Source organism: Phyllobates terribilis, unplaced genomic scaffold (assembly GCF_046119375.1).
Source record: "Phyllobates terribilis strain yellow unplaced genomic scaffold, ASM4611937v1 Scaffold_3__8_contigs__length_932513732, whole genome shotgun sequence".
Lineage (NCBI taxonomy): Eukaryota > Metazoa > Chordata > Amphibia > Anura > Dendrobatidae > Phyllobates > Phyllobates terribilis.
Genome location: NW_027362763.1, coordinates 549,246,935 through 549,262,579, shown reverse-complemented (window position 1 = coordinate 549,262,579; position 15,645 = coordinate 549,246,935). Strand labels below are relative to the sequence as shown.

The window sequence follows — 15,645 nt, the reverse complement described above, 5'->3', positions numbered from 1 at the left end:
TTACCTGCAGCGAGGCTATATTTTGCATGCTCATTCTCCCATTATTACAAATGGAACATTTCAAATTACAAACTCAGGAGCTCTGAATCAAAGGAGCAAGGAATCAGGACTTTGGAGGATTGGCAAGGCCCATTCATTCTGGCAAGTGAAGGTCATAGGGCATCAACCCACATAATATGTTCTGACATGTCTCAATGAAGATGTTTTAAAGAGGTTATTTGCTTTGAACAATAGTCCCATGTCAGAAAGGTCCCTTGACCTTAAGCTGATCACATGCAATCACACCTAGGACACTTGATAATAGGTGCTTATTTCATCTGTTTTGGAGTTGCATAACTCCGTAGACTTCTCCACTCAGGTCATTAAGCAGTCTTCAGCTGTGTTCACACATTGCGTATTTTCCTGCGTTTTTTTACGCTGCGTATTTTCCTGCTTTTTTTACCTGCGCAAAAAAGCACGCAAAAATACGCAATGTGTGAACGCAGCCTTTTGGGTCTGTTAACTCAAAATTCCCCAGCAGGGTATATGAGTAAATGCTCTAGCTGGTCTCCTAAAATGATCATTTTAATTTCAAGGAGATGGTTCAAAAGGATTATACATCTTTTCTGATATGGATCATCAAAGTAAATATTGGCAGCAGGAAGGCTCAGTGTTGACACTGTAGGGTCCTGAGCTCAAATCCCACAAAGGACATCATCTGCAAAGAGTCTGTATGTTCTCCCCGTGTTTGTGTGGGTTTCATCCCACACTCCAAAGACATACTGATTGGGAATTCAGATTGTGATCCCCAATGGGGGCAGTGATGATGATGGGTTGTGGAATTATTAGGGTTATATAAGTGAGTAAAACACTAGCCTTGTTAGGGCTAAGATACTTATTTAATAATGCAATGCATCCTCCTAGTGACTGATCCTTTTAAAGGCGAACCTTTATCTTAACTTACACTCATGCATTGTAATTGTCTCTTACTGTTTATACAATTTTCATGTATAGTTTCTGACATTGACACCAACAATTTACTGTATGTAGGACAGCAGTTTGAGGAAATACAGCAGTAACATATTTAGGTCATATATTAATAGATTCTTATTTTTAGACCCTTCTCAGTGCCCTTGTTATAAGAATTGTGTCCTCAATCGCTTAATATAGTGTTTGGACTCAATTAACATCTGATGCTGGATGCTGTAACTACTTTCTGTTCTCCTTTCTCTGCTTCTCATTTCCAGCTCAGCCTGAGGCCTTCAGTGGCTGAACTGCAGGCCAGACGTATCTTGCGCTTCAACGAATATGTCGAGGTTACTGACTCCCTGGACTATGACCGCCGCGCGGATAAGCCCTGGGCAAGGTTAACGCCAGCTGACAAGGCAAGGACAAACATACATTTGTGTACTATCATACTCCATTATGTCAATTCAGATATTTTGTATGTAATATATTGTCTAAATTTGTAATTATTGCGCAGCCAACAATACCAGTTATGTGTGTTTTTCTCCAGATCTGAAATAAGTTAAATGTTTAGAAAAACAAGAGATCCTTTGAAAGAGTCTAAGATGACAGCAGGATTAGTTATTTTCATACCTCTCTCAGACTGAGAGCAATACTCATGTTTTGTAACTTGTTGTTTATGAATCTTCTGACATTTGGACATTTAAAATCTGTAAATATAATGAATATGTAGGTCATATAGAGCTGAATCTCTCGGTGTAAAGCCTTCTGAAATGCCTGATTTACCTTTGTGGCAATTTTGGGGCAGATAGTTTACAGCCAAATGACTTGAACAAATATTCACTTTTGTGTTCCATTTTTTGGCGAATATGTTGAGAATGGTAGCACCTAGACAGCTAAACCTTCAGGAGTGCCAGATTTACCTTTGTACCAAATATGGTGCCGGTTGGATCAGTTGTTGCTTAAAGAACAGACAACAGCAATTTATTTAATATATACTGCTCACAAAAATTTAGGTATATTTGGCTTTCGGGTGAAATTTCAGGATGACCCTACAATCCACTCTAACCTTTTCAGGTGAACTAAATGTGACTGTCTCTAAACTTCTGAAGGCACATGTCCAACAGTTCATTGTTTCAGTATTTTTTCCCCAACTTGCTGTTCCCTAACAAGGAACTTAATGGCTAAATTCACAACAGATGTTTAATCCATGAATCACTCAATAAATTTCAGAGTTAAATTAGAAATTTGTATTTAAACAGTCCTCCTCATGATATCGTTCACATTTTGACATCATGAGACCAAGACGATACCTAACAATTTATCAACAGTACCTTGCTATTGAGAGACTTTAAGCAGGATATTCTCAGACGGAAGTGGCAACTGAGCTTAGAGTGTCAGAGTGTTATCAGCAGGTTTTAACAGAGATACAGACAGACTGGAAGAGTCACAGAAAGGCAGAGAAGTGGATGTCCTTTGGCCACATCCCACACTGATCACCTCTTGATTGTGAACAATGCCCTTCCCAACCGGAAGATCAATGACACACAACTCCAGGCACATTTAAGGGAGGTGAGAGGCACTCAAGTGTCATGTCAGACCATTAGGAATCATTTACATCAGCGTGGTCTGCATGCTTGACGACCTGCAAGGGTGCCTGACCACACCACCATTGTCTTGCATGGGCCAGGGAGCATCTACGCTGGACAAGGGACCAGTGTGTCTCGGTGCTGTTCACTGATGAAAGTCCATTCATGTTGAGCAAAAATAATGGCCGCCAACGATGTTAGAGATGTCAAGGAGCGCGTTATTCATCAGCCACTGTTGTCACCAGACGAGCTTTTTGTGGTGGATGTGTTAGTGTGGGCAGGTGTGTCTAGTCAATACAGAACTGCCCTACACTTTGTGACCAGCCCTACTACTTCAATAACCTCATTAATCCAGTCACAGGCCTAATTTCATCTTTATGGACGACAATGCTCCAGATCATCATTGCATCATTAGGGAACGGCTGCTTGAGACTGAAGCACCTCAAATGGAGAGACCTGCACTTTCTTCAGACCTGAATCCCATAGAAAACCTATCGGATCTGCTGACTCGCCATGTAGAGGCTCGTGACTTTGTACCCCAGAACCTCAATGACCTGAGGGTCGCCTTGCAAGAAGAGTGGGATGCCATGCCTCAGCATATAATAGCTCCACTTATGAACAGCATGAGACGTCATTGTCAACCTATAATTGATGCTCAAGGCCACATGACAAGTTATTGAGACATTGACATATTTTGGGGGGTATACCCACCATTGTTTGCATTTTGTTTCAATAAATGGTTTGAGATGAGGAAATCTACTTTGCGTGCTTTTACTTAAATGCCCTACTTTCATGATACGATATCACTGTATCGTGAACTATTCACGTTTTCCATAAATTTCACCCAAAAGCCAAATATCCCTTACTTTTTGTGAGTAGTGCATAACATATATATTGTGTGTGTATATGTATGTGTGTGTGTGTATATGTATGTATATGTGTATATATATTACACAGTACAGACCAAAAGTTTGGACACACCTTCTCATTTAAAGATTTTTCTGTATTTTCATGACTTTGAAAATTGTACATTCACACTGAAGGCATCAAAACTATGAATTAACACATGTGGAATTATATACTTAACAAAAAAGTGTGAAACAACTGAAAATATGTCTTATATTCTAGGTTCTTCAAAGTAGCCACCTTTTGCTTTGATGACTGCTTTGCATTCTCTTGATGAGCTTCAAGAGGTAGTCACCGGAAATGGTTTTCACTTCACAGGTGTTCCCTGTCAGGTTTAATAAGTGGGATTTCTTGCCTTATAAATGGGGTTGGGACCATCAGTTGTGTTGTGCAGAAGTCTGGTGGATACACAGCTGATAGTCCTACTGAATAGACTGTTAGAATTTGTATTATGGCAAGAAAAAAGCAGCTAAGTAAAGAAAAACGAGTGGCCATCATTACTTTAAGAAATGAAGGTCAGTCAGTCTGAAAAATTGGGCAAACTTTGAAAGTGTCCCCAAGTGCAGTTGCAAAAACCATCAAGCGCTACAAAGAAACTGGCTCACATGAGGACCGCCCCAGGAAAGGAAGACCAAGAGTCACCTCTGCTTCTGAGGATAAGTTTATCCGAGTCACCAGCCTCAGAAATCGCAGGTTAACAGCAGCTCAGATTAGAGATCAGGTAAATGCCACACACAGTTCTAGCAGCAGACACATCTCTACAACAACTGTTAAGAGGAGACTTTGTGCAGCAGGCCTTCATGGTAAAATAGTTGTTAAGAAACCACTGCTAACAAGCAGAAGAGACTTGTTTGGGCTAAAGAACACAAAGAATAGACATTAGACGAGTGGAAATCTGTGCTTTGGTCTGATGAGTCCAAATTTGAGATCTTTGGTTCCAACCACCGTGTCTTTGTGCGACGCAGAAAAGGTGAATGGATGGACTCTACATGCCTGGTTCCCACCGTGAAGCATGGAGGAGGAGGTGTGATGGTGTGGGGGTGCTTTGCTGGTGACACTGTTGGGGATTGATTCAAAATTGAAGGCATACTGAACCAGCATGGCTACCACAGCATCTTGCAGCGGCATGCTATTCCATCCGGTTTGCGTTTAGTTGGACCATCATTTATTTTTCAACAGGACCATGACCCCAAACACATCTCCAGGCTGTGTAATGGCTATTTGACCTAGAAGGAGAGTGATGGGGTGCTACGCCAGATGACCTGGCCTCCACAGTCACCAGACCTGAACCCAATCGAGATAGTTTGGGGTGAGCTGGACCGCAGAGTGAAGGCAAAAGGGCCAACAAGTGCTAAGCATCTCTGGGAACTCCTTCAAGATTGTTGGAAGACCATTTCCGGTGACTACCTCTTGAAGCTCATCAAGAGAATGCCAAGAGTGTGCAAAGCAGTCATCAAAGCAAAAGGTGGCTACTTTGAAGAACCTAGAATATAAGACATATTTTCAGTTGTTTCACACTTTTTTGTTAAGTATATAATTCCACATGTGTTAATTCATGGTTTTGATGCCTTCAGTGTGAATGTACAATTTTCATAGTCATGAAAATACAGATAAAGCTTTAAATGAGAATGTGTGTCCAAACTTTTGGTCTGTACTGTGTATATAGATAGATAGATAGATAGATAGATAGATATTACAGACCAAAAGTTTGGACACGCCTTCCTCTATTTGCCTATTTTGCACTATAAATTATTGACTCCTCTGTCAACTTATTAAACTTGACCTCCAACTTTTAGAATATCTGGTCAAACTTTTGCTTTAGGTACTGCGAAACTTTAATAACATGTTATACTTGTAAATATGCTTGGTAAAGAAGAATCTGGGCCAAGAAAAGTTCTTATCAAAAAGGAGAGGAGTCGATTACACCGTGTGTGTCTCTAACTGAACATTAGTAAACCTTTTTCCTCCCCATATACACTTCTAAAGTTTTTAGCTTTATTCACAATGGCAGCCAGGGCTTGGGATTTCCAAGACGCATTTTAAGAGCTCTCACAAATGTGTTGGCTGTTCGTTAAATGGGTTGTCTCTCAAACTACATTCGTTAGGGGTGCTCTTAGCACCCGACTGTCTAATATGTGACTTAACATGTTGGCGGTGTACTTGTCACCTAAGCTCCCACAATGCACTCTATTTTGGTAAAAGGAAACCCTCTGAATTTCATACTTGGTTTACCCATTAGTGTACAGCTAAAGCTGCTGTAAACTCATACATTTATTAGTACATTGTAAGTTTAAAGTATTTAAAAAGTTACCTAACTTTTTATTATTTTGCAACATTTTCTACAGGTAATTAATTGTTCGCTTCCAGGTGGCTTATATATACTGTATGGTGGCATAGTTGTTGAGTACACAACATGTGAATTCATTTATTTTTGTTTTTCCAAAATGTGTAATTTTCCAAACATTTGTGTGAATGGCCTTCGAGGAATCAGAAAAGAAAAATTGGGTCAGCAGATGGCATGCCTTTCATGCACAGACTATAACAGCGCTGGATATGAACAGATTAAAGGTTCAGGAGCTGGGTTTTGTTCTGTCAATCCCAAAATCAGAGATCATAATTTGTGTTAGTTTTAGTAAAGCCAAGTCATCCCTTCTGCACGTAACATCCTGTCAGCCCCAGGGCCAGTGAAAAAGAGGAATTCGGAGCTGCTAATTAGAAGGCCGCCTTTTCTTTTCATCTGTGCTCTTAAAGGATTACCAAATGTCTCTGATATGTTTTGGAGTCTAATTAATCAAGCTGTACTTTGAAATCATCCATCTGTTTGCAAATTACAATAAGCACATTATTAAGGATGGCTTTCTTTCATCTAAAATATTCTGTAATTGTAACTGTTACAGATATATTTATTGTACAAAAAAAATATATTAAAACCCTTAAACCTATTTACAGCAGATTAAAAGGCATTGTGCCTTCTAGCTTAACAGGTGTGATGCAATGTGACTAGTGCTCTATGCAACCTAAGGCAATACTCCAACATCTAATTCTCCTTTATACATAACGATTATCATTATGATTGAAACATTGCCCAGTGGAAATGAAGAAAATAATACCATTGTCAGCAAGGATCAGACTGGAAAAAATGATAATGCATGGGGGGGAGGCTTTTGTAATTTAAGACTTACACTGCAGGAACTGTATTCTAGAGTGTTATCCAGCATCACGTCCTAATGTACAGATCTTAAGAGAGTTCCAAAGGATACATATAGAGATAAGCGGATCGCTCTGTGCAACCCTGGTCCACGGTCCAGGTTGGTGCACTCTGGCAGTGGACAGGAGCTGCAGGAATTTCCTAAGTTTTTAGGACCCCAAGCTCGATTTAGCCGGGCTGGGGATAAGGCACCTGTGCACTGCATTCTACACAGATGACGTCACGCCAGACTGGCGAATCAAACGCCACACCGGGGAACTCAGAAAGCTCAAGAAATGTGTGCAGTTTCTGTCCACAGGAAGAAAACACCAACCTGGACCATGGACAAGGGTTGTGTGAACTAATCCGCTTATCTCTAGATACATATACAGTACAGACCAAAAGTTTGGACACACCTTCTCATTTAAAGATTTTTCTGTATTTTCATGACTATGAAAATTGTACATTCACACTGAAGGCATCAAAACTATGAATTAACACATGTGGAATTATATACTTAACAAAAAAGTGTGAAACAACTGAAAATATGTCTTATATTCTAGGCTCTTCAAAGTAGCCACCTTTTGCTTTGATGACTGCTTTGCACACTCTTGGCATTCTCTTGATGAGCTTCAAGCAGTCGTCACCGGAAATGGTTTTCACTTCACAGGTGTGCCCTGTCAGGTTTAATAAGTGGGATTTCTTGCCTTATAAATGGGGTTGGGACCATCAGTTGTGTTGTGCAGAAGTCTGGTGGATACACAGCTGATAGTCCTACTGAATAGACTAGTAGAATTTGTATTATGGCAAGAAAAAAGCAGCTAAGTAAAGAAAAATGAGTGGCCATCATTACTTTAAGAAATGAAGGTCAGTCAGTCCGAAAAATTGGGCAAACTTTGAAAGTATCTCCAAGTGCAGTTGCAAAAACCATCAAGCACTACAAAGAAACTGGCTCACATGAGGACCACCCCAGGAAAGGAAGACCAAGAGTCACCTCTGCTTCTGAGGATAAGTTTATCCGAGTCACCAGCCTCAGAAATCGCAGGTTAACAGCTGCTCAGATTAGCGACCAGGTCAATGCCACACAGAGTTCTAGCAGCGGACACGTCTCTACAACAACTGTTAAGAGGAGACTTTGTGCAGCAGGCCTTCATGGTAAAATAGCTGCTAGGAAACCACTGCTAAGGACAGGCAACAAGCAGAAGAGACTTGTTTGGGCTAAAGAACACAAGGAATGGACATTAGACCAGTGGAAATCTGTGCTTTGGTCTGATGAGTCCAAATTTGAGATCTTTGGTTCCAACCACCGTGTCTTTGTGCGACGCAGAAAAGGTGAAAGGATGGACTCTACATGCCTGGTTCCCACCGTGAAGCATGGAGGAGGAGGTGTGATGGTGTGGGGGTGCTTTGCTGGTGACACTGTTGGGGATTTATTCAAAATTGAAGGCATAGTGAACCAGCATGGCTACCACAGCATCTTGCAGCGGCATGCTATTCCATCTGGTTTGCGTTTAGTTGGACCATCATTTATTTTTCAACAGGACAATGACCCCAAACACACATCCAGGCTGTGTAAGGGCTATTTGACCAAGTGGGAGAGTGATGGGGTGCTACGCCAGATGACCTGGCCTCCACAGTCACCAGACATGAACCCAATCGAAGTGGTTTGGGGTGAGCTGGACCGCAGAGTGAAGGCAAAAGGGCCAACAAGTGCTAAGCATCTCTGGGAACTCCTTCAAGATTGTTGGAAGACCATTTCCAGTGACTACCTCTTGAAGCTCATCAAGAGAATGCCAAGAGTGTGCAAAGCAGTCATCAAAGCAATAGGTGGCTACTTTGAAGAACCTAGAATATAAGACATTTTCAGTTGTTTCACACTTTTTTGTTAAGTATATAATTCCACTTGTGTTAATTCATAGTTTTGATGCCTTCAGTGTGAATGTACAATTTTCATAGTCATGAAAATAAAGAAAAATCTTTAAATGAGAAGGTGTGTCCAAACTTTTGGTCTGTACTGTATAATGGATAGAACTGGTTTGGTTTCTATTGTGGGTTCTATGTTTTGTGTTCTGTTGAAATCATTCCATTGTTGTAGTAATTTTTGGAGACCTTTGTTCCTTTCTGTTTTTTAGATGAGTTGCTAATTGTGCAGCTGTTTTTTGCTACCTAGATTACTTTTTTTCTTTTTCTTTTTAGGCTGCCATAAGGAAAGAGCTCAACGAGTTTAAGAGTACAGAAATGGAGGTGCATGAAGAAAGTCGCCAGTTTACAAGGTGAGGAGTTTTCTCATTCTCATTTAGGCTAGGGCTACATGGCAACTTTGGCCTTAACATGTCACACGACCAAGGTTCCCTCAATGCCGCTGCTACATCGCAGCACAATAGAAGTGAATGGGGTCACATTGCAGCCCCAAGAGTACCGCGTCAAGCAAGTCGCAAGAGAGTCCAACCTCATTGGATTTTTTGCGACTTGCTTGCGCATGTGCAATATCCTCTGCGTCACATGCACTACTATTGCCCTGCGATGTAGCAGCAGCACTGAGTGAACGTTGCGCAACAGATGCTCCTGAAATGCTCTTCTCTTTTATTCTTTATATAGGTAAATAGAACACCAGTAACATATACTGTATATATGTTTGACCGCAATAATGTCTTTTATTTTAGATTTCACCGTCCATAGTAGAAGAATGAAGAATGTTTAAGAATCCAGGTCACACTGGAGAAACATTCTCTTCAAGCGCGCTCTGTATTTTCTCAGTATATGCCCATTTCTTGGAGTCTCTATCCTAGAACGAGAAGCAGCTACAGTGAAAACGTGGGTTTTTATTTGTCTGCTCTAATTTGTGCAGTTATTATTCCTACTCAGACTGTTGCTTTCATTTTGTGTCCAGACAATCAAGTATTATAAATTATTTAAAAACATAAGAACAATGCCTTAGACTCGCGCAGCAGTTATGGGCTATTTACTCGCTGTGGTTCCAACCGCCATGTTGGCTTAAATTGTCTATGCCTTTGTTACAATGTGAGAATCGTACACTTCCTGCAGACTTCCCAGAGCAAACTGGAGCCGCACTAACCCACCATAGTAAATGTATGTCAAGTAATAAGTCATTGACAACAACTGCGGGCTGCTTTTTTGAGAGTGTTTTTTAAACCTCTGATTGTTGCATCTGGGCTAGCAATCATCTTCAAATCCATATTGGTTAGTTTCTTGAAGAAAAAGTTTTTTTTTCTAGGAGGAATCTGAAAATAAAAAGGGTTGCGTTCTCATGCCACCATACAAAGAGGAAGTGACGGTTTCAGGAGCTGATGCACATTCCTTTGTGACTGCACTGAAAATAGGACTTTTCCACCCCAATAAAACTTCTTCTATGATGGATATGATGCTATGTTTAAATGTAAAATGCGAGAAAATGTGACAATCGGCCACAACACTAACTTGATGGATAAGTAAGAAGGCAGATGTATATTTTTTAGATACACGGCAGCTAGGGAAGAAGGCAGCTGTGTGATATCTGGGGCATTCATTCCTGCATCTGTGTTCCCATCTCTCTTAATGAAGGATGCAAGTCTGTAAAGACAAGTATAGCTGAAATGTGAAGTCAGAACTGGCAATGTAACTACTATTCATGTATGTTTGTATGTATTTCATAGTACCCTGCAGTCAGGCTCCTACTATGTTTACTTAATAAATAGCTAGCACTTAAGTATATTGGAGAACAGAATATATGCATGTATCAATGCACTGGATAATATAAATACAGTATATGAAATGGTGACAGGTCATCTATTTGGCCCTTTTCTCTTATTAGTAGTCTTTCTCCGTGTACACTCCCTCCACATATCCCCTTCCCCCATCACTGCACAACATGAGGTCCTTCTCTGCTCACCTCTGCCCAGTTAGTTAATGTTCTCTCTTTCAAGGATCAACACCCCAGAGAAATTTTAAGTATGAGAAAGCTGAACAGCAAAGCAGCACATCTGAGCAATGTTACATTTATATATTGTATCACGTCACAAATGTCCAAAGTGTCAGTCTCTTAACGGATTATTAGCTTTCTAAGTGCACTTTATGTCCGTGGGAGGTGAAGCTTTATCATTGAATAAACCTGGTCCCAACCTTGTGTTTGTTAAGACATTTTCTGGAATCCTTAAAGGGTTTTTTGGATATAAAAACAAAATGATCTGGCTGTCATTATAATGAATTTTCAAACCCCCTCCCCCTGTTACGTTTTTGTTTTAAATTTTTTAGCTCCCATTCAGGCCCCTGGAGCTATTCTTGTTGTTTGTTATGGTTTACATCTTTACCTTACTACCTGCTCTCCCTTTGTGCATCTAGGCTACATTTCCCAAAAGGCAAAGCTATATCTGTTTCTTGCTCCTACTCTGTTCCCACCCACTTCACCTACAAAGCACCATCTAGAGACTGGTATACAGTTTCAAGATAGAAAAATCACTGCACTCAGTTTCTCCTTCCTGACATTTCTCATCCCAACTACCGTATATGCTATCCTGACACTTTTCTGCAGTAAGTAATGTTACCTGGGTTGATACAGGCATCACACAAGATTAGTGTACTGTGGGGAAACAATGAGCTTTGTAATGTAGTCACTAATTCTAATGTAATTTAGCATTGTGTAACAACCAGCTCCATTCTTTCTAGCTAAGGCCACAAGCTGATAAGATTACTTGTTCTGTGGGGAGCCTGCAATGTGTATGCACTGTCCCTGCTCTCCCTTCCTGTGCACATCTCCAGTCACTCTAAACTTGCCAGGATCCCTCCTCTATGTTTAGAGCACAGACAGCAAATCTCTGTTGTGTGCATTGAACAGACTGCAGATTATATATTTTCTGTGGTTAGTCTTTAGTGAAGCGTGAAATGATTTTAGGTCATCCATGGAATATTTTTGCTCTCATAATCAACTAAAGTTTTAGACTGATTAAACAATTGTGTTAAAGAACCACTCTAATCCTTCCAGATAATGGCCAACATGACAATTGTCTGCCAATTGATCATTTTAAATTGTTAAATTGAAAATTTCAGCCGACTTTCAAATAATGTGTATGGCCAGCTCAACCTTTCAGGATTTGTCAAATTTTTAACCCCTTTGCGCAAAAGGATGTAAATATACAACCACACTGGGGTCCACATGTGTGAATGGAACTCTGGAGTTGAACCCACTCCACACGCGCATCAACTCCCAATGACTCAATCATAGGGTACGGATCAGTTACCATGACAGCCGAGAGCCTGCTGAAGGCACCCATGGCTACCATCTTGGTACTCCTGTGAAGCCCAGCCTCTGGCTTCATAGGAGACCTCCATTTACACTTGTTACACTGTAGAACAAGCAATCAAATGATCACAAGTTTGTGACCTAAGGCGACTAAAAAAAACCTTTTAAAACTGCAAATTACCCCCTCTTCATCTGTTAAAAATAAAGAAAATAACCATTTTTGGTGTTGGCATGTCCGTAAAAGTCTGCTATATCTGTGGTTAGCACTGCAGCCTTGCAGCGCTGGGGTCCTGGGTTCAAATCCCACCAAGGACAACATCTGCAAGGAGTTTGTATGTTCTCCCCTTGTTTGCGTGGGTTTCCTCCAGGTTCTCCGGTTTCCTCCCACACTCCAAAGACATACTGATAGTGAATGTAGATTGTGAGCCCTGATGGGGATCGTTCCAATAACGTCTGTAAAGCGCTGTGGAATTAATGGCACTATATAAGTGAATAAAATAAATAAATGTCAAAATATGAAATGAATTAACCTGTACTATGAACACCATAAAGAAACAAAAATCGGAACACCTCCCCAAAAATACAATAAAATGCGATCAAAACGATGTATGTACATCAAATTGGAGTCAATAAAACCGTTTGCTCGCTATGCAAAAAATAAGCTCTGACAGCTCAACTGACTGAAAATAATATTACTGATCTTGGAAAAAAATGTTTACAAATTTAACATTTTTTTTTCATCATTTTAATTTTTATTTTTTTTAATCCATGCAATTTTGATATTGCTGTCATCAAACTGACCTGGAGAATCAGGTTTACATGTGATTTTTACGATACAATAAATAGCGTAAAAACGAACTCCAGAACAATAACTGAATTGCATTTTTTTTCACCATTTTATCTGTTTTTCAGTATATTGTATGGTGAAATGAATTAAGTCAATAAAAACTACAACTTATCCGGCAAGTCCTCATATAGCTAAGTAAACACGAGGGTAAAAAAAAAAAAAAAAATACTGATGGCTCTTGGAAAAAGGTGCGGGAAAAAACTAAAGGGCAAAAATGAAAAATTGTCTGGTCCTTAAGGGGTTTAAAAAAAAAAAGTGCAAATACATAGTATTCAGGGCATTTTTAACAAGCATCATCCTTTTTGCCCACTGTATGCAGCCAAGTAATCCGTTTGACTGCCCTTCCTGGATATTGCATAATGCGGACCCATTGCAAGTTATTACTCACTAAAGCCAATGAGCCGTGCAAGCAACTGGATGGAATAGAAATTTTCCTTCACTTTTAAGAATGATATATTGTGAAGGGGAGCACAATCTTAATGCCAAGAAGAGACCGTTCTGAATGTTTTGTAGACTGGATACAGTAGTAGAACGACACACAATGTAGAAATGTTAGTGTGCCAAGGCATGTTGTGTTCTTGTCATTGTAAATGTGGGCCAAATATCTGACCACAGTTTCTAGTTTGACCAGAACACTTTCGTAGAGTATTTGCGTTGCCCTTCTATGTACTGATTTTTACTTATTTATTTAATAAATGTCCACCTTTTGGATTTTACTTCTGTGCCTTTTTCAATCAGCAACGCTAGAACTACAACTCCCATTTTTCCCCGACTTCCTCCATTTTCACTTATAGAGTATTTGTCCTGAGTAAAGTGTCCTAGATTATTCAGTGTTAATGGACAGTCCACCCACATCCTTGTAATTATCAATGTTGTATGTACTGGTGGTGTTAGTGATTTTCTTTTTTGTAAGTTTGGGGGACATTATATTTACATAGCCAGCTAAATGCCTACATAAGTATAAAGGTTATATGTACTTGATAAATGCTGCCTGTATAGTAAATCGTGCATTGCTCAAAGACTTGGAATGTTGTAAAAATCATGTAAATATATATATATTTTTTTGTAAATGGCAGTTAAACTGTATGTAGGTTTTCAGTGGCTGCACCATTGAATGTATTTATATTTTATTTTACTGATCCAAACCAATGAATGAAATGTTTGTTTATAGCTGTGTAGGATCTAAAAAATCCTCGTTGCTCTCGGTTCTACTATTCTCATAAAAGCTCCTATGGGTTGGTTCACACGATCGGATTTTCAGTCCGAGTGCTGTCCTTGAAAAATTGGACACCACGCTATTGAATTGGGTTGTTCAGCAGTTGTTTTCACAGACCGAATCTTCGCATGAAAAAAATGACTGCTCTGGTTTCTTCCCTATGTTGGATCAGACTCACCTGTTCAACTCTATGGTTGTGCAAGAAAAAACGGTTCCCATATGGATCATCCGTATAGCAACCATCTTTTACAGATGCGTTGCAGTTCTTAACAGAGGAAACTGGTCTTGTAAGTGTTAATAACTGGTGATAGAAAAAATCTGATTGCATACGGACCACCATCTGGGAGAAAATTGTTCTTTTTTTCTGGATGAAAATCGAACAATTTTTTTTTTATCCGTTCGTGTGAGCCCAGCCTTACAAACATGTCAAGGTAATAAAGCACGTCGCCCCATCAAGTGTGGCTTTCAGATCTTGAGGACTACTGTTGAGCATATGGGAGTTATGTAATGAGCGAGTGCCCAGATGTGATCGCAGATGTGTAGTGGAACTCCTTGCGGATTACTTTCCCTCAATTAGGCACACAATCTTGCTTGTAAATGATTTTGTGAGATTCTTCCAGTTTATTGAAATTGTGTGACCTGTAGATATGTCAATGGTTATGTATATTTAATTTTATGATGTGTATATAAAAAACAATTGAGGCCTGTTATCATGGAGTATTGTTACATTGTTCAAAAACACTTAGACTGGAAATTATGACACAAGCCTTTCCTGAATATTATGCCAGCAATCATGGTGGGTGTAATACATAATGGATCATTTAGGCTTAGCTAAATGTATGTCTAATATGGCCCTCTAGAATAAAGGTTTCTATTCCTATTATATGCCTTGTAATAAAACATATTGTGGTCTTTTATATTTTCATTTAATTCTAGTAAAAGTGCAACTGTCCTGAGTCAGGTGTATACATGTACTGACCTGTTCCCTGAAAGTTAAGAGGTCACTTCAGGGACTAACCCCTTTTCAATATTCCCCTGTGCAATGTAGGGTTCGCATGTGAGCATGGTGGGTGACAGCTGTGTTATACAGCTGAAACGTGCCTTTGACAGCAATGGTCAGACCACGTCAGTTTAGCCACTGAAATGCCACGGTCAGTCTCAGACAGCGGCATTTATAGGAGATTGTTATCAAGAGAAGATTACAGGTTCAAGTAACTCCTAAAGGGACTAAAAATATAGGTAAAAAGTTTTTCAAAATATAAAAAAACAACTAAGTTTCACATCACTCCCATCTGCCCAAAACAAAGAAATACAAATATTTTTTTTTTATATATATATATCGCCACATCCATAAAAGTCTGATATATAAAAATCTAAAATTATTTCATCCATATGAAAAAGTTACATTTGCCATTTTTGGACCACCCCTGCTCCCAAAAGAATGCAATAAAGTGATGAAAACTTTATGTATCCCAAAATGGTACCAATGAAAACTACAGCTTGCCATGCAAAGGATAAACCCTCATACAGCCCCAACGACTGAAAAATAAAGTTTCTACTAAAATATAAAGTAATCTATATATTGTACTGACCTGAAGAATTATATTGACAAGTCATTTTTCCTGCACACTGAACCCCCCCAAAAACAACAGGCATAATTGTGTTTTATTTACTATTTAATCCGACCTGGATTTTTCACTACATTATATATGGTAAAGT

General features: G+C 39.5%; 1 protein-coding gene across 7 annotated transcripts in view; it reads left to right on the top strand.

The window, feature by feature from the left end:
• Positions 1-14,809, top strand: part of PHACTR2 (phosphatase and actin regulator 2) — a 240,027-nt gene extending 225,218 nt beyond the window's left edge. For all 7 annotated transcript variants that reach the window (XM_073671367.1, XM_073671365.1, XM_073671371.1 and 4 more), the window contains 3 exons: positions 1,227-1,364; positions 8,824-8,900; positions 9,291-14,809. In XM_073671367.1, the coding sequence (XP_073527468.1) occupies positions 1,227-1,364; positions 8,824-8,900; positions 9,291-9,306 (231 nt within the window). In that variant the 3' untranslated portion in view covers positions 9,307-14,809. The remainder of the gene's footprint in view (positions 1-1,226; positions 1,365-8,823; positions 8,901-9,290) is intronic.
• The last annotated feature ends 836 nt before the right edge of the window (positions 14,810-15,645 follow it).